The 26,509-nt window shown below is 40.7% G+C and overlaps 1 protein-coding gene across 9 annotated transcripts in view; it reads left to right on the top strand.

Annotated features, from left to right (window-relative positions):
- The window catches only part of NFIA (nuclear factor I A), a 251,359-nt gene that overhangs the window by 114,690 nt on the left and 110,160 nt on the right, over nucleotides 1-26,509 (top strand). For all 9 annotated transcript variants that reach the window (XM_049807204.1, XM_049807202.1, XM_049807203.1 and 6 more), the window contains exon 2: nucleotides 16,823-16,888. In XM_049807204.1, coding sequence (XP_049663161.1) covers nucleotides 16,823-16,888 — 66 coding nt within the window. The remainder of the gene's footprint in view (nucleotides 1-16,822; nucleotides 16,889-26,509) is intronic.

Here is a 26,509-nt window from a genome sequence, read left to right as displayed (position 1 = left end):
TATAGTAGGGAAAAAATCACTTTTCCCTTGTCAGACATTTCTAGCAACACTTTTTTTGTAAAGGGCTTCGTCAGAAGTGGCTGAAATTTGAGACTATTCATAGAAATAGTCCTCAGAGAAGGTTAAGTTTGAGAAAGAAAATAGAAAATACGGTTAAGCTGTGATTGAAAAATCACTTCTGAGCATGTTTGTAGGAGCCTTGCCTTATACTGATAGCATTCTTTGGTTTTGGAGCACTGAGAACCAGTCCGAGGGCTCACCCGGACGGGGTGGATGCTGTGTGCTGGCTGCTGTCAGGACAGCTTTCCAAAGGGTGTCGTTTATTGGCCACAGTGGTAGAAAGTTTGCTTTGCACTGGGCTATTTTTCTGCTGTTGCACCTGTGCCCTTCAGTGGGCAATGGCTGTGTCTGTTGTCTGCTGCATGTAGATGAATCATATGGCACTTTGTGTGGCTCTCTAAGTATATTTCCTTACTTTTAATTTGCTCTTTAGCTTTAAGTTTTTATACCTTGTATGCAAGTAAACGTATCTATCTTGCTGTTATTCCTCATTTCTTGCACTGGACAAACTACCGTTAGTGGCGACTTCATGGTAGGGAATGAAGAAGAAAAATATCCCATTAAAAAAATATGATAAGGCGCTCAGTGGACAGAGGCAAATAGGGCCATAAAGAGGAGGCAGGGGGAAATCAAATGCTTATTTACCTTTTGGGATGAGTTGCTCAGATTGTAGATAATCCCATTAAGTAGGAGAAATCCTCTTGGATGGTAAGGTCTGTGCAACACATACTGCCTTGCAACCAGGTTACTGAGGTATCTGGGTGGTAATGGCAATTAGTAGTAGTCTTAATATCATTAATAATTTCTGTGTTCCAAAGGGTTATAGGTATGGGAAGAAGTGTTTAAGTAAAAGGTAGTGCTGGTTCTCTGCAGTCTTCCCATGGTCTATAATGGGACCAGCGCAAGGCCCTATAAATAGCTTTGAACATTTTCATCTGTAACATTTGGTGTAAATTGTAACTTTCAGAAACTTATCTTTTATGTGGTGCAGTTTGCTTTTATGTCCCTACTGTCTAATCTTATCTTCCCATGTGCTGAAATATAAAAATTCATTGCAATTATCTTTCCTGTAGTAAGATATCAAGGAGTTGGTACATTGTAAGGGGACTGGGTTGAAGTACAATCAACACACATTTTTTGGATCTAAAAATATCAGTGCTTCAAAGGTCAGCTAAATGATAAATCCTGTTCTAAGTGTATATATAATACATACGAATGCACACTATAAATTTGTTTTATAGATTTTCATTGAAGTGCTTCACAGTCTGATGATAATTTCAAAACGTTTTGAGTTTATCTGAGGTCACTGATCCAGTGAGCAAGGAGGGAGAGAGGCGACAGGGAAGGCGGCAGGAGGAGGTTGTGTCCCTTTTGGCTGAGGGGAAAAGAGCGGCTTGCCAGCATTTGCCTATTGAATATGGTGAAAACCCATCGGGTTTTTTCTCTAAGAAGTCAGTTGGACAACAGCAGCCTTCTCCTATGGCCAAAGTCGCTCCTGTTGATTTAAATAGGAATAGGCCCTCGTATCGCGCTATTGACTTCTCCTTTGTTTCTCTGAGAGCGTGTAGGGTGAATGCGTGTGGAGCGCAGCTGCTGGAGGTTGTGCTGCCACTGGGAAGCTGGAATACTTTCCTGTGTGGACAGTGTGATCCATAACCGCCGGCCCACAAGTTAACAGCGTTTCTAACAGAGAGGACATAGAAAATTTTCTAGAAGTACTCCCAGAGCGCGCGTCCACTCTCATGCTCTTTTTCTTTCCATGGGAAAAGATGGATTCAACCAAGGCATTGTAAATAATATAATTGACTGGAGGCATTTTTAGATGCATGAATGCTGAAATGGGTTTTCTCTAACATATAAGGAGAGGAGCTTTATTCCTCTCCGGATGGTATAATTTATTTAAGTTTGGTGGTCTTGATATAGCTTTATTAGGAGTAAGAGTAACAGTTAAAAAAGAGGTAGCAGTCAAGGAAACTGAAGGACTCTCATCTCTTTCTCAAAATAATAAGTATTTTTAAGTAGACCCAATGTTTCTTGTACCGGACTAAATAAAGCATTCCTGAATAAAACAAACACATCTTCCAGTTTAGGCTTTCATTGCCCAAGTCCTGTTGAAATTCATACTGAGAGGGCTTGAGAATTTCCCTCCCATAGACGATCCCAGTGTCCGGCATTGTGTCCAGCCCACTTCACACTCGGGGACAAACACAGCTGGTTGCTCAGGTCTGCAGTCGCAGGAGCTTCGGAAAGAGCTGCCGATGGTAGGAGCTCATCAAATGAAAACGTCTCACGTGCGTCGTCTGCGTGACTGTGAGAAGCAAGTCTAGTTTTAACTACACTTTCTGAAGTGTTACAGGCAATACAGTTGCTCTTTTCACTGGATAGTGCTTACTTTTCTTTGGGATCACAAATATTTGAATACAATTATTCAGTCAGCTGGACATCTTTTTCCTCCCATTTCGGCTCGAACAGTAGTAGAATTTAGTGTTGATTTAAAAGACTGTCTGCCTTAAAGCAGATTGCAGAGTTTGCACACTGTGAATTGTAATTAAAGTGTAAGGGGTGCTTATTATGTCAACAACTGGCATGAGAACCCCCGAGCAGCAGGTGACCCCAAACATGTGACGTTTGTGACAGCTAGGATCCTTCTTTCACTGGTTTAGCAATCTGAAAGACCAAATTGAAAGAAGCCCAGAGGCTGTATATTTCATTAAGTCCCAAGGGAAGTGTGGGATACAGCTTCCTTCTGCTTTGCTGGGACGTAGCCAAAAACTTTCTAGAGGCTCTGTTTTTGACAGAGGCTTGCTGAAGGGGGGGAAAAATCCTTCCACCAATCACCCATAGGACCATAAATTTGACATTTCCCACAGTTTCTTTGAGGCACTGATGTTGCTGTGTCAGCAGTATGTCCCAAATCTTGTGTTGTATTGTTTGAAAAGGAACAGTCAAACTTTCAGGGGAGCTGAAATGTTTTTCTTCATTGTCCAACAGTTCCTCTGCTGCAAAACCACAAAGGATTATAAAACACACCTCTCAAAACGGGGGCTGCTTTTATCAGAAGTAGGTACTGCGCACATTCACAGAGCATACGTTGTTTTCTGATGCGGCAGAACATAGTCGATAACATTTCATCCATGTTACAAAGCAGACATGAGAATATCATTTCTAGACACATACAACCTGATTGCAGGAACGATAAGAAAAGGAGACTTATGAAAATACTGTGCTAAATTTATCCCCAGTGTAATTCCAGTTGGGTTATGTCAAGAATAAGCTTGGCCCAAAGACTGAATTATATTGTTTGTAACACAGCCTGTAATTTATTTTTAAATAATCGTAAGTTTAGTGTTAAAAAAAATTCTTCAGCCTCAGGCCCTGCCCCATACCCCACCAGTCTTTTTGTGGGTGACCCATGCTGCAGCTGATAAACCCTTGCTCTTTCCAAGCTCGGGGCGTCAGCCCTCCGCAGTGACAGCCTCCAGGGGAGAGCAGGCAGCACTTCTGTCTGCCGGCGTTTCCCTTTCTCACTGGGCTGTGCATGTTTCAGCGAGGAGACTTTTCGTATTTGTTAGGAAAGTTTGACTTCATTTTTTTCCAAAAGGTTTTGAAAATAGCAAATGCATGCTCGTTCTCTTCATACATAATTTGTTACCCTCACGTACCTATCAATCTGTCCATCTACCCTACACTACAACACCATTTCCTACCAGCTGTTTTATGTGCCTGCTGTTTCCAGATACTTCACTTATTTTGGTGGCATCTCAATCCCATGACGATAGAGGGGGGGGTTTTGTCCTCCTTGACTCAGTTTGTGTATATATGTTTTGAATCAGCCTAGGAAGGAGGAGGGGTTTAAGATTCTTGACTTCTGAAAAAGATCGTTGTCAGTTCTGTGACTGATGTAATAAGTATTTCTAGTCAAGTTACTTAACCTATAGAGTCGTGCTCCGCCTAGAGAGATACTACAGTAACTAGCATTTTATAAAGAAAATAGATCAAGTTAGACAAAGATAAAATAGGTTTAATAGTACTCCTATTTCAAAGGAGTATTTGGAGAATTAATGTTGATGAAGTTCTTTGATCTTGGATGAAAGATGCTTTAGAAATGTAAAATATCTTTGTTATTTGTCATCTCTGTGGCTGTGAAATTTTTCTCAGAAATTAAATTTTTGAAAACACATGCAGAATGTTTCAGTGTGGCCCTGATTGTTTAATTTTTTTAGTAGACTTTCAGAAAAAGTGACTGGGTTGTTTGTGATTACACATAGCACAATATGTCAGTGTAGGTGCAAGTAATCTGGAGTTGGTAATGCAACTTCCTATGTCATTCCTCATTTTTACTTCATATTTTAATGCTATTAAAAAAGTAATAAAATTACTACAATGCTGACATTTTGAAAGTAGTTTCTGAGCCCTTCCTGCATACTTTGCCTGATGCAAAATTGTGTGTTGCAATCATTCTGGCAGGATTGCATTTTTATTTCTAACCCTACATGCAGAGTGCTGTCGGACTCTGCAACTGAGACACAATTAGGTCCTAAGAAGTTCTTGAACAGAATCTCTGCCATGTCTCAGTTCTGGCCCAGGGCAGTGGTAGACTTAAAGTCTTTGCATTGTATTTCAGTACAGTGTGATAAAGACCTGCAAACAGCCTCTGCCCTGCCAGCAAATAAATGGGTGAAAATACTGTTAAAAATGGCAGAGGAAATAGTCAGCAGTCAATGAGGTGGATACATTTGGTCTATTTTTAATTTTTGGACAACTCGTTTCTTTTGAAAAGTCAGATTCTAAGTGAACCATTTGCCAAATGTAATGCTGTACCCCTAACTTTTTGGAGGTCTGTTTCTGGAAAAAAACATTAGTTGTATTTTTATCTGGGAAATTTTAGGGTTTTTTGTCCAACTGAAGTTTTCAGGCTCTGTAACGTACTGCTTGCTAAAAGGCACACTCTACAATGCATTAAGTACAACAGAATATTCCTTTGCAGGATTCCCTTTGTTGCAGACATTATTTATGACATTTTAGTCAATATTTGCATGGCAGACTGTCCAAAATTATTTTGTTTTAGGCACATCACTGATAACTGGACCCATACTCTTTATCATTCTTTTACATTCATTAGTCACTCTGTAGTGTTTTTAACATTTTAAAACACTCATGCAATTCAAAGGAAAATAGATTTCAGCCAAAACGCCTTCAAAATTATCTTTTTTCCTTTGAGTTATTCAGCGATTTTTAACACTTCGTATGTTTGATGTTTTTTTCTTTAGTCTCAGCAAGGCAAAGTTTTTGCAGGCTTTGACTATGCTAAAGATAGGATTTTGGTAGAAAAATGTGAGGTAAACTGAACTTAATGTGAAATGTTATCAGACATGGTGTAAGGTGTAGCCAGCCAAAAAAACTGGCTATTTGCCTTCTGTGTAAAAGGTAATTTTAAAAAAAAAAAATACAACAAAACTAATTAGCAGATATTCTAATGCAAGAAAATGTTGCTGTTAGTAAAGTTTCTTCAATATGCCAGAAAGCAGATGGTGGCGATGGAATAGCGTTTTCTTTTGCCAGCTTTTCTATATGCTTTCTAAACCTGCAAGAGCTTTTGCTATTCAGTATTCAAATTTCTGACACTCTATGATCTTTTTCATCTTAAAACAGAAATAGAAACTGAAACTTAAAAATGTAATCAAGTCAAGCTGTCTGTTCATCAGATCATAACCATGGCTTTAAAAGTTTGATTAAAATTTTGTCTACACGGTGTAGTTATGGGTTTTGAGAGCTCTGGACTTTTCTATTTTTAATTTTTATCTCAAAATTTAGTTTTGCAGCACTGGACCAAGTGAAAATGGATTTTTGGTTGTATTTTCAGAGTCAACATATTAAGCTTAATCTTTTTCAATGTGTGTGTGGGGAAGGGAATCCTATCATATATATGTGGGCATATATATATATATATATGCCCAACTCTTTCATATACTTGTAATGATCCACTGTCCTTTGAGATGTAGCTACAGTTCCATTTCTCCATGATTTATGGCAATTGTACCTTAGATTTTGCTGTAACTCGGTGTGGTGGCTCTGTACCGACCCTGCAGGACGTTACTTCTCTCCGAGTTTTAACTTTATCTTCCACTTGCGTGGCTTACAAACACAGCAGAAACACAGAACAAGTAGGCTGCCTACCAAAAGGCTGCTTTTTTTTCTGCTCGAGTCTATGTTGTTGATGCCAACATGATACTGATGCAACAAAACACGTCCTGATTTTTATGGTAATTCTCTGTTCTTCTTTGCAGTCTACAATATTGTGAGAGTAGAAACATATCCATGGAGCGGCAATCAGTGGCAATTCTTTGTGGGCAAAATCCTCTGACTTTTCAGTTCGGGAAGGGCTTTGGGCTGATGGCAATATTTCTGTAATTATTTTCAGAAAAAAAGGCAAGAGAGAGGAAGGTAGGGAGGGAGGAAAGGGAACTATCAAGCAGCTTTTTTGGCTCTAGAATTTTATATATGTATGTATTTTTGCCAGCAGTTTAATTTTACATAAAGCTTAAGAAAACCTGAAATGGAAATTTTTCACATGCCACGTTGAACTCCTCAGAGTGCACAGAACAAGGAAAAGACATCTGCCAGAAAAAAAAAAAAAAAAAATTAAAAAAATTTGGCCACTACAACCAAGTATGTACTTAACAGGGGCTGAAATGGGAGCCAAGAGGAAAAGTGTCAGGTACATCAAAATGAAAGAGAGTTGTGAAAATGGGGCTGCTAGTGTAGATCCATAATAAAAAAATAGTACCTAAACTTTGTTCAGATTGCCCCATCTGTGACTTGATGTTAATCTGTTACTGACAAAAACTCCATGGAATATTAGTTCACCTTTTGTTTATTCCTTAAATAATCACACATATTTTTATTATCAACATTGGTTTTCCCTGTGTGAAATAGAATAATCCTTAATAGGGAAATTAGACCCATTCTTTGAGATAGTAATTCTTTGTAAGTATTCTTTATTCTGTTTGATGTATAGATTCCTACCTGACTTTTTGGTTAATCATAGGAAAATTTTACACCTGTCCTTTAGGAGAAAGAAGCAGGAGATGTTGAAAAGGAGAAGGTGAGGGCTTTTGCCCAGTTTGTTGATTTGGTGAAGGTTTTGCTTTGTTTTTGCTGGCTGACAAAGTCCTGAATGGCTCCGGCTGCAGAGAGACCTTAGCAAGAGGCACAGACTGAAATATATATGAACTCTCTGATGGTCTCCAGAAACAGCTAGGTTATTTGTGTGATGTTAGAAAGGCAAGCTTTGGAAAGCAGTTTAATAAGGCTGTGCTCATTGTCAGGTAATAGGGTTTATTTGGCTCTTTGACGGAGGGCAGGTTCAAAAGATTCTTTATTCCTGTCTGCTACGGAAAATCTAGAGAGCCTCCTTGGTTGTGACCTTGTAGCACCGTGCGTCTTGGCCAGAGGAGAGGTACCAGACCGCCAGCTACTGCTTGGGCAGCACGGATAAAGAATGAGGATGGGCACTGACGAGAATAGCCTGGGAATATGCAGCTCCCTGCCTTGGGTCCCATAAGGATGAGTTTGTCACAATAAATAAATAACAAGGGGATGGTGGGGGATAGAGATTAATTGGGTGACTGTACTACCGCCAATGGAGTCTCACCATATGGTGGACATAATCCTGCTTTGCTGATGTTGGTTTACTCACCAGTGTAAAATTGCACAGAAGCAGACCTGGAGACTTTGACCGAAGCTTCCAGATCTGCTCATCACACAGTTTCATCTTCACTTGCCTTTATACATGAAGTCAAGCATTGCAAAACCAGCTATTTAGTCACCCTAAATACTGTGGTTGTTAGTGTTAAAGTGAGTTAGAAAATCCTCTGGAGAGAAATGCAGAAATGATTTCTTGTTTTTCAAAATACCTAATAAGAAAAAAAAAAGGCAAGCAAAACAGAAGCTGAGAGGACTGGACATATCCCTTCTAGGTGACTTTGGATCCACTCTACCAAGTAATTTTCTACATAATGTAGTTGAAGTCTTCCTAAGCGGATACTGCCGTTGCCATTGTAATGGCTGTATTGGTGGGAATGATACTTTATTATCTAGAGCAGCGGCTTGAGAGCTCAGCCCCGTGCTTTTTACTCCTTTTAGTAACTGTGCCTCTGAAGGTAAATCACTTAACCTCTATGTGCCTCCTTCATCCCTGCGTAAAGTGGGCATAGTTATGCTCACCTTTCCCACAGAGGTATTGTAAAGCTTAGTTTAATGTTAATAAGATGTTTTAATTTCCAGGATAAAAGGATGTTCTATAAATATACATTAGAAGTAATAATGGTTTTAATGTATGCCATTATTTTATAACAGTGCTTTTCTAGTTTTAGAAATTTTTTAGTGGTTTGAAATTATTACAGAATCCGTTTTTGTTAATTAAAGATTGACATTCGGGCAAAATTTGTTGAATTGTTCTATAAATTCAGATCCGTGTGCACAGAGCATGCCCAAAGCCGTGCTCACCTGCACTTTGGGATCATCAGTACGGCCCTTCGGCTTTTAAAACAACTCTTTGATGCATGTGCTCAGAAGTTTGATGGCTTCTAAATAGAATGGTTCAAATATTTCAAAGCACTTGAGATTCGTATAGTGTGAAGCAATTTAAAATTATTGTACTGCAATTAATTTTAAATAACTGAGCACCGCATATGTCTAGAAACCCATACAGATCCAAATGGAAGCTCTCTAAAAATTGAAATGATTCAATAAATTTAAATCACTCTGAAGAAATGGATATAAGTACTGTAAATCATTTTGTGAGGGGGATAAGCAAATTTTCTAGAAGTGAATCTGAGGGTAGAGACTCTAATTAGATTTTTTATTTTGGGGTTTATGATGATGAAATGTAGGTTAATTTATATTTCCCAGGGATATGAGGGCAGCTCTTGTTGATCCATATGGTTTCTTGTAGCTCTTACATAGGCTGCTTTTTTTTATTTCCCAAGATTACAGAAACTTAGCAATCCAACTTTGCACATATTTTTTTCCATTACAAATATCTTTCCCTCCAAATCTGTATAAAAAGACATGAGAAAAATATTGGTCCACAGCTAGAAATGCCAAGTATATTTTTAAATGCAGCTAAAAAAATACTGCAGAATTAAAACATTGTGCAGCATGGAAGCTAACATTTTGTGGAGCTAGGCTGCTCAATGAATATGAATTTTTATATGCCTAAATCACTGATTCAGGTACAACCTGTATCTGTAGGTACCAAAGTGGATTACTGTCTGATAGCTGTTCGTTAGCTTAGAGCATGTTCTCTGTACTTTCCTTACAGATGTATTAGAAAGATGCTATCTAATGTAGGAAGGCTGGTAAAAATATTGATGCGAGACCTATCAGAAAGTAATGTCATTTCCATTGGCTTCAGCTCAGCTCCAGGAAAATCCGCGTGCCGGTTCCTCTTTCTGCCGCAGCGAAGCGCGGTTGTGTGCGGCTCTCCGCACCGTGCACTTAGCTCTAGGATTACAATTCCTCCCAAGTATCGGAGCCAGAAATTAGAAATTAGTGCTACAACCAACACTTGCCTGACCCTTCCATTTCACTGTTTCCCTAACAGCCACAGAAAAAATAGGACAGCGCAGTCCCTCTTCGTGCAAATGCTCGGCTCTTGGTGTTGACATGCGCGCTTCCTCCAGAGACGTTGCCATCTCTTGGCAAACAGCTCGTCAGGGTCCGGCCGCCGTCCCGTGCCGGCGACGTCTCTGGTGTCCCAGCTCCTCGGGGTGGGATAGAGCCCTTCGTGGCCAAGGGTGCCGCTCCGCCAAGCTAGTCGTTGCAGTCTGGGGAGAAAATTTATTTCTGAATTTGCTCCATGTCTGGTGGGCTCTTCCCGGGTGGAGGAGCGTCGGAAAGCAAGGGGGGCCCCTCTGCAGGGTCTTCCTTCAGGCCTTACCTTACTTTTAGACAGTTGTCATTATCTTTGTCTAAAGGTCATGGCTAAATTGAATAAAAGGAAAGCTGTGTGTTCCTGTCGATGCACAATGGCAGTATTGACTTTCCTAATCCAGTTTGCTGAGGGGTGAGAGAATTAAATTAGATATCTAAGCACAGAAATTGAGAGCCTTTGAAAACAAAGATAAGGAGACAGCCTGTATTTTCCTTTTCCTGGGAGCTCTGGGCTCAAGATTTTGCAGGTGTGTCATCTGATCCATGGCTTGCATCGATCAAAACTGTGCCAATGCATATTTAATTAGCAAGGGGACCCTGGATGCATTATGGCCATCATCCCTATATTGAATGGACTGTCAGACTTTCTGAATGCTTCCCCACCCCCCCGCTTCGTTGTTTGGGGAGCTTCTGCATTTTGTCTGAGCAGCTAAAAGTTTCTTTGTTTTTAGCTGGTGATGCATACAGCACCACTGAGGAGAATACAAACAAGTAAAGTCCTAAAGTGTTTATTTTGTCTAGGAAAAAGGGCTGAACCAATTTGAATCCTTTGGGTAACGGATTTTTGTATCTCTTGGAATTAAAAAAACACAGTCGCATGATGTTTACTTTAAGAATATTTTATTATAACAAATAAAATCTGTGCTGTGGGATTTCTTAAGGAAGCCTTTGATGACAATTTGAATTAAGTCAAAATTAACGTTTGCTACTGCAAAGAAATAAATAGAAAATGTTCCAGAAATGAATCAGTAAGTAGGAATCAAAGGCTGTAAACTGTTTTAAAAACAAACATTTAGAAGTGAATCAAATACTTGTTTGTAATATCAAGGAACAAATATGGGAATACACAGATTCCCCACATTCTAGGCTATCACACGATAGCAGTAAATCATTTATGGGCTTGTGAGAACAAAGAAAGTTGATTTAAAATGAAACCATTTTGATACAGCTTTCGGGTCTCGCAGCCTCACGGTGAAGTTTCACGTTCTTGTTTCCTACAAGGAGGAAAGTAATCGGGAATTTCAGCGTCCAAAGAAAGTTAGCCGGGGAGTTGTGGAGATCTTTGTTTGCATCTACCTTGGTACAAAGCCGCCCCAGCAGACAGAGTGTTGCCTGATAAACAGATGTAATACACAAAGTCTGCTTACAATACCGAGCAACAGACTGTGGGCACATGTTTTGGTCTCATTCAAACTCATCAGCATAGTCTAGCTAGCTGTTTTGTTGCTAGTCTACTTACGGGGTAGCTTAGTAGCGTCTTACTGGTGAAGTAACAAGGAGGGTTTTTGCCACAAAAGTTTTGTGGCAAGGGCTCATGGGAAAATCATTTGCATACATCTTGTTACAAAGGCTGACTACTTCCTGGCTTAGACAAAGTGTTGCCTGATAAACAGACTTAACACACAAATGTCTGTCTGGAATAAACAACAGCAAGCTTTGATTTACATTTCCATTATCAAAGATAATCTCTTTCCCAGTGTACAGGAATTAAGAGTCCTCGCCTTATAAAAAAAACCAGGCTGGCACCGCAGGGATTTTACCACTGCAGAACCCTATTCGCGAGCTGCGGGGATGGGGTGTACTGTACAGGGGGGTATAAAATAAAACTGGAAATCTGGTATGGATATGTACATGTGTGACGGTGAGGTGTATGATAATGAAGCACTTTGAACTCCCTATAAAAGTTGACTTGAAAGCGATGGCTGGAGTTAAACGGAGAGCCAGGCCTTCCTTAAAAGAAATAGTAGTAGCCACCAAAATAGCCATAAATAATAATTGTAGCATATATGGAGCAATCCCTATGTGTTTATATTATAATGTATAATGAAGGGAAAGTGGGTGTAAAAAAGCCTCAGTCCTGGTGCTGGTTTCTGTTTGTAAATCCCTTAAGCTCACCACGTAAAGACTGTATATAAAGGAGCATGATTTAGATTTTTTTTTTTTTAACCTATATAAATCTTTGGTAGAATCCATGCCCAAAATTATAGATGAAAAATTTATTGCATGAACACAACCCAGCCATATAAATTTTTTATTACAAATAGGACTCTGAAACTTGAATAAAATATGTCAGTTTATTATACAATATTTCCCCCCCCCTAAAACATGATATGAATGGAAAATTTAACTTGTGCACTTCTGCGGTGCTTCTGTGAGGTGCTGGGCTGGCAGCGGAGGAGAGGGAGCCCGCTTTATTTAGCTGCAGAACGGGCTCAGCATGGGCAGTGGCAGCACAGCCTTGCTCATCTGGCATCGCCGGTAATTTTTTTTCTCCGCTATGTGGGGATCACCTTTACTGTTTAGAGGATAGATGCATCTGCACCTGAGTTAGCACGCTGGCTGCTAGCAAGTGCTCAGTTTCTGGTGGGAGCTGGCTCTACATAGGTAAAAAATAATCTTGGCACCCATTAATTCAGTTCGTGCAGACCAGGAGACAGTAAGGCCGCTCCCTGTTGGTCACTGCCACCCCAGGCTGGATTCAGCACGCTCTGGAAAACACGGCGTGTCGAGAAAGTGCGAGTGCCCAAGAAAACATCCCATTTCTCCGGTCAGGTAGCCATGAAGTGGTTTAGCACTGGCGAGTGCCATGACACTCGAAGCAGGCTTTTTTTGGTGGAGGAGCGTAACAACTCTTCACCGTCTCTGTCACGGTCTACAAAAAAGAACAACATTGTCAGTCTGTTGACATTGGTCCTGTCCACGGGCCAGACTTTCCTGGGAAGGTTTTATTCTTTCCAAACAATGGAGCGCTCCCTTCCAGCGCCGCGAGCCCTGCTTCCACGCAGCCATAGTGCAGCCCGGCTGGAGCTGTGCTCCCGCTGCAGCTGAAAAGGAAAATTGCATATTGAAAAGTCCAGAGCTTCTGTCCTGGAGCTGAAGGTCCCTGCCCGCTTATGCTTTGAGATCAGGCAGACCTGGGTCTCAGGCGTAACCACCTCGGTCGCACAGGGGTAGCACATGCTTTAGAAACAGATCCAAAGAGGAACAGAGAATAGAGACATAGCTACTATGGAAAAACTAGCCTGTTTTGTTGGGTTTTTTTCTTTATCCCTTAATCATAGTTGATTCTTGGAAGTAGAGAGTAAAATAGCTTCGACATGCTTTTTATCCTGTTTCCCCGTGATTACTGTTGATAACAGATCCCCCTGAACTTCTCTTGTCCAGTAACCTTGACTCCAGTGTACATACGCTAACTCCAGCTAGTTCAGGGTTAAAAATTCCAACCACTAACTTTTCTTTAGCTAAAAAAGCCCCCAAATAAAACCCATTGTGCTGTTCAAGGTTAAGCTTCCTTAAATATAAAACTAGATTCCTTGGTGATTTTTTTTTTTTTTTTAAATCAGCAAGCTTAATAGTGGTTCCTCACTATAATATTTCCAACTCCATCTGAAATCATTTAAATCCTCCCCTTAATAACATGCACTTTATTGTAATATACAGATTCTTTGGCTTCCTACCAGCCTTAGCTTAAGGCACCAATGAAACTCGTTGCCGCAGGGGGCCGTGGATTCAAGAGGGGCTCACATCTACTGTATATTTTGTTTTGTATGTTTTCCAATGGCTCTAATTATTGCAGGTGGTAGAATTTAACTGGCAGTGTTGTTGCTAAAGAAAATAGGCATAAAGTGTATACTGTTTTGCAGAGTGGCTATCAAATATATAGAAAAGAGAAAATCAAATGAATTGTTAAACTGCTCTATAGTAAGTGATTTTATTGATTTAATGCAAATGCTTATGAAAACGATCTTCCATTTATATCAATTATGTATGGGCAAAAATTAATTTATTCCTCCGGTCACCTGTTTGGCTAACTGACTCAGCAGGACAGACATTCCCCCTCCCATTGTAGCCGAGCCCGCAAAACACTAAACATTCAGAAAACTGGAATTTTAAAGTTTCCATATGCAAAACAACAAAAAAAAGCCCCGACAGGAGTTACTGCCAACTGCTGAAAAAGCAGAGAGCGAGTGGTGGAGGCTGAGCAAGACTCTCTTGTCCTAGGCAAGACTGTAAAATACAACGGCTCTGATTTTGCCAATCCCTTAACCATGTGGCGGCACATTTATATGTACCGGATCATCTGCGGCATCTGAATAAAATCAGGGAAGCAAAATTCTGCATATAAACATTTTGGCTAAGTGCCTTAACTCAGTCTTCTTATCTGGGGTTTCCACAAGATGCCACCTTGCATAACAATGCTGAGCATACGCTTGCCCAGTACGTGTTTTCAGTAGCCTCCCGTGATCTCTACCGCCGTATAGATTGGTTTTAATTCTACCTCATCCTGCATTTTATTGCCCCATGCCTCTCCATGAAGAATAGTGCTTCAAGCCTTTGTTGTCTATTTTAGAAATTAATATTTAATTTTAGCAGAAGGGGTGGGTTACAGGAAAACAGAATCAGGAAAAATGTTATCGCAATAGCCAGAGTAATAAAAGAAGAAAGTTGAGATTCCGTATGCAAACAAATGTCCTACGGCCAGTAGAGTCTCTCTTGTGCCACTAGCTTTGGCATTGGAAAAACAGCACTCGACACAAACAAAAGTACTTTGTTTCTCAAAATCCAGGAGCAGCTCCCGCTCTGTCTGCTGCCCACCGGCTGCAGGGCTGTGCTGGGGAGCGAAGGTGCCAGGCTGGGGGCTGAGAGCGCCAGCACCGAGCCCAGCTCCTGCGGCTGCCACTGAGCCCTCGTCCCTCTCGCTGCTTCGCCGGATCGTTTAAAATTTTGCAAGGAAAACATGCTTTGAGTCCCATATTTCTGCAGTAACTTTTTCAAATATATAAATTTTTTGTGGAATTCTGACCCTACTTTAAACATAAAGCCCAAATGCTGGTTGAACTATGGCTTGCTGGAGGAAAAGAAAAACCTAAAATATAAGCAAAAGCCTAATGCCTGCCCTGTAAAATGAAATCCGTTGAATGTTGACTTTGAATGTTAACTAAATATTTTACATTCCTAATATTTTACCTTTGTTGCTACCTTTGCGGTATTGGAAACGTGAAACCTCTTGCCAAAATCTAGTGTCCAGAATATAACAGCACTGTGCATATTACCCGGTAGTCTATCTGCTGTCACTGATTTGAGCTTCAGTTAAAGATAACTCAGAAGATCAATATTTAAAACAAAATTGCAGAAGTGAGAATAATTTTTTTCACTGAGCTTCACTGGAGAAATTATTAAAAATAATAAATACAAAAGAGAGAAAATGGATTCTGGACACAATGGGAAACATATCACTTTTTAGGAGAATTTCACTGATTTTAAATAGAAGTATCTGGACTGAAGCTTTCTTTGCTAAATATTCTGAATGTTTATATTCTGAAATTTATCCAAATTTGTTTCGTGAGCACTTTTTTTTACTTGTAGTTTTTAATTTATACAAGATTGTCCTCTAAGCTTCTGAATGATACCTAATGCATACAGTCAGCAGGTAAAAAAAAATTTGAATATTTAAAATAGGCATTTTCTTTATAGTGCTCTGCGGTAATTAAAATCTTCATTTGCTTAAAAGCAAGGAACCTTTTTAAAGCAATAAATTAGCATTGCTTGACCCAAGGTCACTAGTAGTACTGCTTCTTCCAGCGCTATTAATACCTCAAAGAAAAAGAAGGGGTGGTGTTATCACTCTGTTGCAATAGAAGTAAGATTTTCAATTTAATCACAGTTAAGTGTCATGACCTTTTGATCTTGCATTGACTTCTCACTGAAATGTGGTCAAATTTCAGACAGCTAATTCTAAACTCTGCAAAGTCAAGGTGAAGTCAGAAAATAGGTTTGCCACGATTGAGGGTGGTTTTGATGCAGTGGCAAGTGGTTTCATTTCCTAAGTTTTGTTTCACAACAAAAACTTTTTTTAATGGGATCAATAAGTTACAGAACAATTTCGGGGGGGAGGGGGGGATGGGGAGAAATCTTTTTGTACTTATTGCAAAAAAAGTAATTTGAGGGATTTTTTAAAAAAATATTTTTCCACACAGGTAAAAAGGGACCTTTTTTCCCAATTCATAGTGATAGAAATAATTAAGAAGGAAAATGCTATTTGACTAAAGCTTCTACTAAGAATAATTTTTGAACGAAAGACTGATCATCTTCACATAAACTAGAGTTAATAATGTGTAAAAAATGCAAAAAAATTCTATTTACACATATCCTTTTATAGGTCATTTTATTATTTTAGGCAAATAAATTGTGTTCGTTGGAGAGTGTTAGCTGGGAGTTTGTAGGACCCGTTATTTGCACAAGTTCTAAAGCAGTTCATCCAGTATCTGGTCTCATTTATACCACTGCAAATCAGGGACAACGCCGTACATTTCAGTGATCTTATAGTACTGTAACCACTGTGAAAGTTGTGATGAAAATCAGCTCTTCTATCAGTTTTGCAGATTTCGTTCCAGAAATGTGTAGACAACAATCTCCCCGACTTTGTAGTGTTGCTTAGTTACCTTTATAAGCCTGCTTGAAAATATGTTTTGAGACTTTACTATGTGTTGGATTAAGGCTCTGGTTTGTATACAACATAGAGGCTGCATTATAAAAAACATGTAGGAGAGTAGTTTAAATATGCCTTCTCTAAAAAGAAGGATTCTCAAAGCTTAATTTATTCTAACACACACACACCAAGCACTCTGTGTAGTGCCGTAAACAAGATTCCCTTTTTTTTTTCTAGCAAAAATATTACCTAGGCACAGGACTTTTGCATTATCATGTCCTAGTGCAACACTCCTGTCCTTAGTTTGTACTCTCAGCCTTTTGAGGAAGTCTGGCGCCTCTGATCTATTTTCCACAGCAGACCCTGTAATTTTTGGCTGTATTTTATGTTTTTCAGATTCAAGTCAATCTGAAAGTCCCAGCCAGCCAAGTGAAGCTGATATTAAGGACCAGCCAGAAAATGGTAAGTTCTTACCTGCTGCTCCTGCTTTGGGATATTAAAACAGCCCATATTTATAAAGATTTTTTTCCTATGTCTAATATAAAAAGATTATTCAGAATAATTGACATGGGATAGCTACAAATAGGTTGTGTACTCTCCTCATAGTTAAAATGCTACTGTTTCACTAATCTAAGGTAGCATTTGTTTCTCCAGTCCTGAAGAGAGACATTTTTTTCCTTTAAAAATTATTTTAATTAGGGAGATGCCATTAAAGAGCCTGCTGTATGCAACCCTTATCCTTATTCCACCGTAGCAAAGGCTTTCAATCCCTGGGCCGTGAGTCATGACCCCCTAGGGGTGTGTGCTTCATCGCTTTCATTTTTATCTCTGTGCTTTTAACTTCATTTTGTTTATTGATGCTCTCACATGACACACTGAAGTACCTAACTTTCGGTATGTAGCCAGCCATCATTTTAGAGTGCAGGATCTCAGATAGTCCCACGAAACAAAATGGTTGCTTTGAAATATGTTTCTGCCGACCCGTTCGCTACTGCAAAAATCTGCTAAGCAAAACTGAGCAGCAACACTCCTAAACATTGCCGTTTCAGGGCAGGACTGCACACCTATAAACGTACCGGCTGCTCCGGCAGGTACCCACTGCGGGACTGATACAGGTGCTACCGGCGTTGTCTGTATTTTTTCACTGGCGTGCTTTAAAGGTTGTAGATACTATGGGTAAGCAGGTCAGGGAGGCTCAGCTAGAGCTTGTTGCTCCTTCTTCTCCGTATGGTCGCAATATCATTGTTTCAGGTGAGCTTATGTGGAAGTAGCAGCAGGACTGTGACTTTTGGGAAAACTAATACTCTTTGAACTGGGATAGTTTTAAAGTAGAAGCAATAGCTTCTACTGAACCAATGGCTTGCTTTGTAAAGCAGCCTGAAAAAAATTCGTTCAATAATAGTGAATTTCTGTAGGGACTGTATGCGAAAGCCTAAGTATGTGTATGAGGGAACAGCTTCTCTTCCTTTTTGTGTTTAAGTAAGGTAGACCTCAACAATTTTTGTTGGCCCATCAGCAACTGAGTTTTGTTTTACTGCTTATATTTAGGACTTAGAAATACTGTCTCCAAAAGTGAAAGTGATTATTATTAATAGTTTTTCTTGACTTTTTTTATCCATAACCAGATTTTTTTTTTATAAGACCTAAATGTTGATGGGGGATCCACTGTACTGGGGTCTACTGTGCGTACACAGAAAAGAATTTGTGTGAAGGACTTATGTCTCTAAAACCCGTCACCATTTGGGGGATATGCAAATCTATCTCATGTAGAAATATTGTATCTAAAATAATACAACTGTGATTGCCCTTTCACAGAGCAACTAACTGCTTTTGCCTCAAATCCCTGGAGCTGTATACATGTTCAGTGTGTGTTTCGGGGACTTTATTAGCAACCAAACAAGCTGCAAGTGGGAGTGAGGTTGAAGGGCTGCATTCACATCCGGACTGCATTTGGATCAGGGTTTAAACAGCAGATAGAATTAAGGGAAGAAGAAGAGGTTTAGGTACATAAAAAAACTTTAAAATACTAGCATATGTCATAGGACATAGAACATGGGGCTCATTGGGCTGGGAAGATTTTGGCTTTGGGGGTTCCTGTATTTCCTTCCCATTGAAGTATGAAAGGTTTCATATTTTGATAGATTTTGTGCTGCTCATCTCTAAACATACCATCCTAAAACATTTCTGTTGTTTCTGAAAGACAGTGCCTAATTTCCCTTATCAAACCTGTTCACAGAAATTCTAATTTGTAGCCAAAGGATGGCGAGGTTAAGAGAAGAAATGACTAAACTGTGATTTTTGTTCTGCCAATTCTGCTATTTTTTTTTTTGTGGGGAATATGTTGCCTATGTTTATTAAATCATATTTTAATTTAGAATGTATTAGGCACCAAGCATGCTATTATTTCATGTTTGGATAATATTCTTTCACAGCTATTAAACCACAGTTCTTCTTACCCTGCAGTTTCTTAGTCTTAAGGAAGCCTGTTACTTAACAACCACCCCGAAAAGCAGCAATGTTGGTGTTTAATAATGTAAAATCTGTAAGAGCCTAGTGAAATTAAATATCTCTGATTTGGGGCCTAAGTCTTCCTTGTAAAATAAGCTTTTAGTGAATTCTTGGAACTTTACTGGTGACCTGCAAAAGGTACTTTTTTTTTTAATAAACAGGAAAAGGATTTTTCTTTTTCTCGGTTTTACTAAAGGGTATTTTTCCCCACCACAGCAGAAGCCTCCTAACTGATTACACACCTTTTGCTGTGCCTGTGTGGGAGATTTTCTTTACAAATGCATCTAATGCAGTCTGTTGGCCCTAAAGGGGTTGCTCCCCCTGGGCAGACGCTGAGCTCATTCTCAGCACACACAACCCCCAGCTTGCAGTGTACCCAGTGTGTAGATCAACACAGATCTGCAGCTCTTATCTACTGAACGTGAGGATGAAAGCAAAACTGCAGGCTTTAGAAAATGAAAAACTGCACGCACAGAAACGGACACAATAAATCATATTAACTGCGTTGTTCTACACTTGCTGTAGACCCACTTCCACAGGGCCTGATCCAAATCCCTCCAGAGTCAATGGGAGTCTCGTAATTGATTTTACTGAGAGGGGGAATGAGCCCACACAGAGAGAATTTTTGTTCTGAAATCAAAGAAAAATAGTATTGCGAATAATCTTATTCCCATTGATGCTAACAGCAGATTGACCAGATTGAGGGCAGATTTGGGATAATCTTGCATGTTTCTGAAAGGCACAAAGGAGTGTATCGATTAAGTACTACCTTTTACATGCATGCATTCCTTCATTTAAAAAAAATAAATCTTTAAAAGCCTTGTGAGGGTTATACAGCCTCTCTACTTGCCTGTTAATATCCTTTCTGTTCCACTCCATAAATTCTAGAGCTATTTATTATACACATATATTTTGCATACCTTGAGTAATGTAGGTTCAAAAGGGTCAACTATACAGCCCTGAAAAAGAAGGCCTCCTACTACAGATTTTAATTTATCATTCTAAATTGTATGTGTTATTTTGGAAAGCCTCTATGTCTAACCTTCATTAAAGTGAAGTTCATGGGAAAAAAAAAGCTTTTCTTTTTTAGAGCCACTCCTTTTTTCTAGTGGGCTTTACAGTTGCATTTTCTGGAGCAGAATCATCACAGAGAGAGAAGATGGTGACATCTTCTGCTCTCAGTGGTGGCTTTAACACCAACGCTAGCCTTTTCTTCAGCCTTCATTAGACCACAGTAGTTTTCAGGCAGTCACTTACCTGATCACTACTGCAAAAATTTACAGAAATTTTATTTATTTTTTTTTTTCGAGAGAGATCCAGCATAATGGTCATGAAAAGCAAACATGCAGGTGAGGCAGGGCTCGTTTGTGCATCCATGGTCCAAGGTCCAGATGTCTTGTCCTGGAACGAGGGGTAAAGCTAACGTGTAACCGAATGGTGTGCACGGTGCTGCTGTCTCTCAGGTCCATTAGCATGGGAAAGAGCTTCTTGAGGAGAGGAAGCAAACCCAGAATTTGTCTGTTTGTTATGTGGGTGAGGAAATTTGCAGGAGGGATGATGAAAGAGACCAGCAACTTCTTTTGAAAGGCAGGAACATGTTCCGATGTCCTGATATTTTGCTCAAATGAGGTTTTTTTCTGACCAGCTGGGTGGAACACCCGTGTGGAAAATTCCCCACTTTTGTAGTTGCCTAATGGTATGTAAAAGCTTCATTTCAGTTGGCACCGCAAAGAGATTTTGCAATTCACCCAATCAAAAAAAAAAGGTTATTGATTTTAAAAGCTTGTTAAATGCACTGGTTTGGTGTTGTATTTTATAAACAAACTAGTTTTCAGTGAACTGAGGATGACAAAATGGCTAGTCTGATGTAGTGAAGTGACTGCATGCCTGGGGATCAGGAACAACTGAATTCCCAGCTCAGCACTGCCGTGGACTCTCTCTAGGGCTTTTATTCTCTCTTTCAGTCGTGGAAACGGCTATCGGAGAGATTTTCTTTTTGTAAGTAGGATTATTTTAAACTTTTGTAGGAAAACTTTCCAGTCTTTTTGTCTGCAAAGTGGGGATATTTGTGATTCTAGCTTTCAGAGATTCATTGAATATTAAAAGTGAAATCCTGCTCTGCTCTAGCAGTTTAACTCTGGAGAAAGGCAAGGAGGGTGTAGCACAAACTGGTTAATAATTGTGGTACAGTGCTGTGTTACTGCTGTCAGTAAATGGATGTCAGACATCCACCAGGCAATGTTTGTGTTTGATGTGGTAGTCCTGGAGAATTAATAACTGCAGCGTAAAGGTACACATGAAGTGTGCTGTGTAAAGCAGAAGAATGCTGTGTCATTTTCTACAGACAACTGATGTCTCTCGAGCATGTGGTATTGTGATTTGATAATTCAAAGTTGGTAGCACACCACTTTAATTGTAGATTAGCAAATTCTTTTTAAAGAAGTTGGTAAATTCTCCCATTTCAAGTAAGCAAGACAGCATTCATTATTACAGCTGATTACAAATGTGTGCCAAATTCATTGCTCAAACAATTTCTGTAGAGGGAGAGGCATTTATCTAAAAAATAAAAATGTTTAATGCCCAAACCAAATGCTTTTTAGTTTTAATGTATTCTTGCTGCTTTGAGCTGCAAGTACCTTAACAGCACTGCAGGAAATGAAAGGCACATTGTTCTTTGTAACATTAAAAAAAAAGAAAAAAGAAAAACAATGATGTACCGTAACTCACAGAACTCGTTTTTCAACCCTGCGGTAATTACACTGGACTTGTAAATATCATCTGTGAATTCTTTGCTTAAGTAGGGCTGGACTTGAGTATTAAACCTTAAAAAAATGTTTAAGTATATGCTGACTTTTCCATGCCTAAAAACATAAAGGAAGAAATTCTGGTCCTCAAGCTGTGCGGGAAAGAGAAGGCAATAGTGGGAACATATGCAAAGAAAAGTTTCCTTTTCTTCTTCTCTAGGCAAGGCTGGTCGTGGCAGGCGTAATGCAGCTTTGGCTGCAAGGAAGGAGGGGATTATGCACAACCTGGTAAAATGCAAAAGCAGCTTGTGGAAAGACCTCTCTGCCTTAACTAACAGGCTGCAGAGTCCAGCTCCCTTTTGTATGCTTTCTGTCTGGTCCCCAAACCTGGCATTCTTGTTCCGTGCAGTGGGGTAGCTTCAGCCAGTGGAAGTGGTGCCCGCCTGGCCCGAGGGTTAGGCACTCTTCTCGAATGCAGAGTTCACTGCGCAAGCTGAGAGGGGCAGAAAATGTAGTTGTTCTTTGTGGTTATCCCCACCACTCAACTACATTGTAAGTTAATCGGTAGCTGAGAGACCCGCCGATCCCTTCAACAGCCAAATTTTTAACTAGTAGGCATGTACTGCCTTCCGAGGCCATCCCTTCTTCTCAGGCCACAGCTAACCTCCCATCTCCACTACTTCAGGTGGAGTCCAGCTGCCTTGCGGGCTCTCTGTTGTGACTGAACTTGATGCCAACCAGCTTTACACTTACTCACCAAGGAGGTGCTGCAAGTGCAGCAGGACTTGAGTTGTCTGGAGGATCAGGTGTCCTTGGATCGGCCCCTTAATTCCCTCCTGAGGAGTGCACAGGCATGAGCAGCTCTCTGAACACACAATGCTGAAACTGGTACTGTTAGAAAGGACACCGTCTCAAATGACTGACATTCCTGAAACACCTCATTTGCAGCAGATAACCAAGCCTTGCAGAGAAAGTTTTCTATCAGTTACAGTTGCAAACAGGGTAATGCAGTAACAGCAGCTTTTATTAGTGTTCTTGTTCATGGGATCATTTGCATCAGAATCTTATAAATGCAAGAAGACTCTCCTCTCTTGTTTACAGAGCAACACTGAGGAGTTATCACAGCCTGAGGGACTAATCTAAAATTAACTTTGCTTCAGAAAAAGCATTAAAAAAAAAAGCCCTTAGCATTTTCAATAAGGAATCTCATAGCTGGCGCTGAAGTCAAAGCTCCTGGTGATGTCAGCTTGTTTGCACCTTTGTAACTCGCCAGGACCAAATTCTGAATGGATTTGCACCCTTATGGATCACGTTGTCTGCCGGGAACAGCAATGGGCAACTTTGTCCAGGCTTGAAAGCTCTGGCCGAGCAGGGGAGCCCTTGTGGGGCTGGTCTCTTCTGCCTTCCTGCGGCCTGGACAGAATCGGCTGTTGACCCTAACAGGACCCATCAGCTGACGAAGGTCTGATGAGGTCCAACCTGTGTTTCATCACCCCCTGAGGGAGAGTGCATGTAGGCAGTTCTGAGAGCCAGCGTTTCCCAAGGAAACAAAAGCAGATATGTCTGGTTATAAATTTAACTTGTGTGTGATTTAGTCTTGCATTTTTTTCATCTTATTTCATTACAGATAGATTACAACAAGAACTAGAAGTACAGTATTTTAATCATAATAGTCTAGAACTGAAACTTTGCAGCATCCAGCTGTATTTCCCAGCCAGTTTCATGATCGTCATGAAGAAGCATCTGAATAATTAGGAAAGAAAACACCATTTTTTCCTGTATTACCATATTTTCATTGAGATTCGCCCTCCAAGTCAAAAGATTTTGTGGTCCAGATTGTGAGGCAGGGTTACAACATTTCCAGGATTTAGCGGGTCCTCTGCTAGGCTCAGGATTTAGCCTGCTTATCAGTAGCTGGCATTCTCTTGAGGGGATCCTGTGATGGCAACAGCGAAGGGTGTTGACTGTCAATTGGGCGAGATACACAGTCGTCAATCAGGGTCAGTTCTGCAGCCTCTGCTCTGGCCGAGTGGAGAGCCTTTCTCATCAGTGACCTGCAGCGTTTGAGACTTGAGGATTGACAGAGGACTTCAGTTTTCACTGCTGCTAACCATTAACCTTCACAAGCAAAGCATTCCCACAAAAAATTCATCCAAGGCGAGTATGACAGGAAATATTCAAAGCATGAAATGAATGCTTATAGCATGACAAAGCAGTGCTTGAAAGACATGAAACGTTCATTACGCTTGGAGTGGCTGAATGCTGCAAAGGAAAGGAGAAATAAAAATGTGGCTAGAGTATATATTTTTATTTCTCCATATGTGTGTACAGTAAAAAGGCAATGAACCTTCCCAGTGGATAAGGTGCATAAATACAGCTGCGATTATTCTAAGTCATTTCAAAATATATTTTTATTCTGTTGCTCCGTTCCATTCCTTTCCGTATACATTTATCTGCAAGATAACAGCAAGGGCCATCTAGAGGGCGGCTTGGAAATGGGCTGGCCAGGAGCCCCCTCCTAGGAAGCTCCCATGCCTCAGCGAGGTGAGTTTCCCTCCCTTGATCTGCAGGGCCAAGGCTTTTTTTTTGCCCCGCAGCAGTGCCCGGTTGCTGTCCCCTCCTCTGCTGCAGCACGGGGCTGGGGGCAGGCAGCCATGGCAGGGTGCTGGCCCCATGCTGGCCCCTTCTACCCATGTCCCACCTTTGCATGTTGAGAGGTGCCTCGGTGCTAACTTTAGCCAGTCCTCCTGGGGTCCTGGGAAGGACTGCTGGAGCTGTGAGCAATCTCCAATTTTCGCTACAACCGTTTTTTTCTTCGTACGTCTTCTTGAGAGACTTGCTGTTTAATTAACAGCTGAGAGTTGAGTTGCATCAGAGTAATTGCTACTGCCTGAGCAGACCACAGGCTGAAGGATGCTTTTGAATACCATGCTTGCCCACCAAGAAGCTGGGCACTTAGGGAAAGATGATTATTTGTGGTATGGGCATCGTTTTAATTTTCTGTCCAGTAGAGAGGGGAGTTTATTAGTGGGAAGAGACGGCGATGCCAAGGCCTAACTTGCAAAACAAAACCCCAAACCTATCTATTTGTCTTTCGATGTAAGAATTTCCGAATGCCTGTAATGTAAGACAAAGGGAAAATTTTACTTGCAGGAAAATTGCCTTCCACAATAACCAAGAAAAAAAATACAAAACGCCCACACCAGAGCTGCATGATCCAAAATGTGAACTTTTTACGCCTCCCCAACCTTCTAGGTTAGGCTTCTAACCAAGTGATCTTTTATTATCAACATGATATACCCTTGACATAATTTGGCGCAGTAAAGCTTCTTCTGCTGAACTCGTGATTTCATTTACTAGATCTGATGAAAGTTCTGTGAACCACGGTAAAATGTGATAATTAGTAGTTTAATTCTTTTAGGGTGTGCGTATTAATTGAAAAGGCTTGAACTATAAATACAGGGCCTGTGGATAAAAGCACACTCTGAAATCAGTCGCTTATCCGAAGTATTCATTACTTCACATCTATTTAGGTAGTGTCTCTTTGCAGCAGTGCCAGTCGGCTGTTGAAGTGAGTGGGAGCCTTCCACTCAGAGATCGCAACAGCAAAATCCAGCCTGACTCGCCGCTGCTCTCATGTGATCGGAAGCACTCCCTGGCCAAAATTTTGCCCTCTGTGGTCAAACCACTGGAAGTTAAAAATGTGTGCCGGGAGCTGTGCGCTGCAGATGAGCTGGTGAAGCGCTGGCTCTCTCCCTGCGCGAGCTGCGGGAGACAGAAGGGGCTTGAAGGCAGCGTTTGCCGGCTGGCCGCAGCGTCCTTCTCTCCCGCTTGAGGTGGAGGCGGTGGCATGTTGGCGGGTGGCAGACTGCTTGTCTCCGGCAGCCGAGGGGGAACGTCTTTCTGATGCTCAGCAAGTCCACCCAGAGCATCAGAGGTCCCCCACGATTCGAGTCGCAGCCAGCCTGGACCTTCGTAACAAACCGTGTTTTTCCTCCTACGTACTCGCTTACACTTCACCGTATTTGGGACCGTCGGCACCTAGACCTCTGCTGCTTCGGCCAGAGCTTGGTTCATTCGGCCGTGAATGTCAGCGTAGCACGGGGCCACTGCTGAGAGCTGCGATAAGGGATCGTGCTTTCTCACTCGCGCTCGTGTGTTCTTTTGTTCTGACTTCCTGACCAACGCAGGAGGTATTCTGTTGACTCTAGGCCTTTCCAAATATATATATATACCCTACGAAAATGTATGTTGTTAGTTCACACCTTCCTCTGGTTTCTGTGTGTGGTATTGTGCCTGGATGAATCATACCTGGTTTTACAGGTACAAGGTGATTTTCATTCAAATGTATTCCAACCTTCATACTCATATTCGGTTTGTACATTCAGAAGAAATCTATATATCTGCGTATGCTGCAGATTCATGGGTTAATCAGGTGCTTTCTAAGTAGCCTTAATTTTGTAAATCTGAAGTTGTGTACATAAGCAAAGAAAGGCACATGAAGAGCAAGGCACAGCTCCTGAAAGCTGTATGCCGGACCATTGCTGTTGTCAAGGGAAGGCACTTTGGGGAGACCAGGCTCCCAGAAAAAGCCTCATCACTTCTGTAGCTAATCAGATACTATTTTTTAATTGCAAATACTACTTTTTAACTGCAAAAGTTGCTAGATAGGAAATGGAAAGAAAGTTTAGGGTGACTCTCGCAGAGCTGCGAGAATAAAATCCCTTCTGAAGCCTGGCCCTAGTGTGACTGAAATGGAAAAATACCAGATCCGTTTCTTGGAAAGTGAGAAGGAGACTATTTGCAATGGTTCACAAATATTTTCCCAGGA

Source organism: Accipiter gentilis, chromosome 8 (assembly GCF_929443795.1).
Source record: "Accipiter gentilis chromosome 8, bAccGen1.1, whole genome shotgun sequence".
In the NCBI taxonomy this organism is placed as follows: domain Eukaryota; kingdom Metazoa; phylum Chordata; class Aves; order Accipitriformes; family Accipitridae; genus Astur; species Astur gentilis.
Note: the sequence above shows the minus strand (reverse complement) of the source record. Positions and strands in the feature narration are given on the sequence as shown.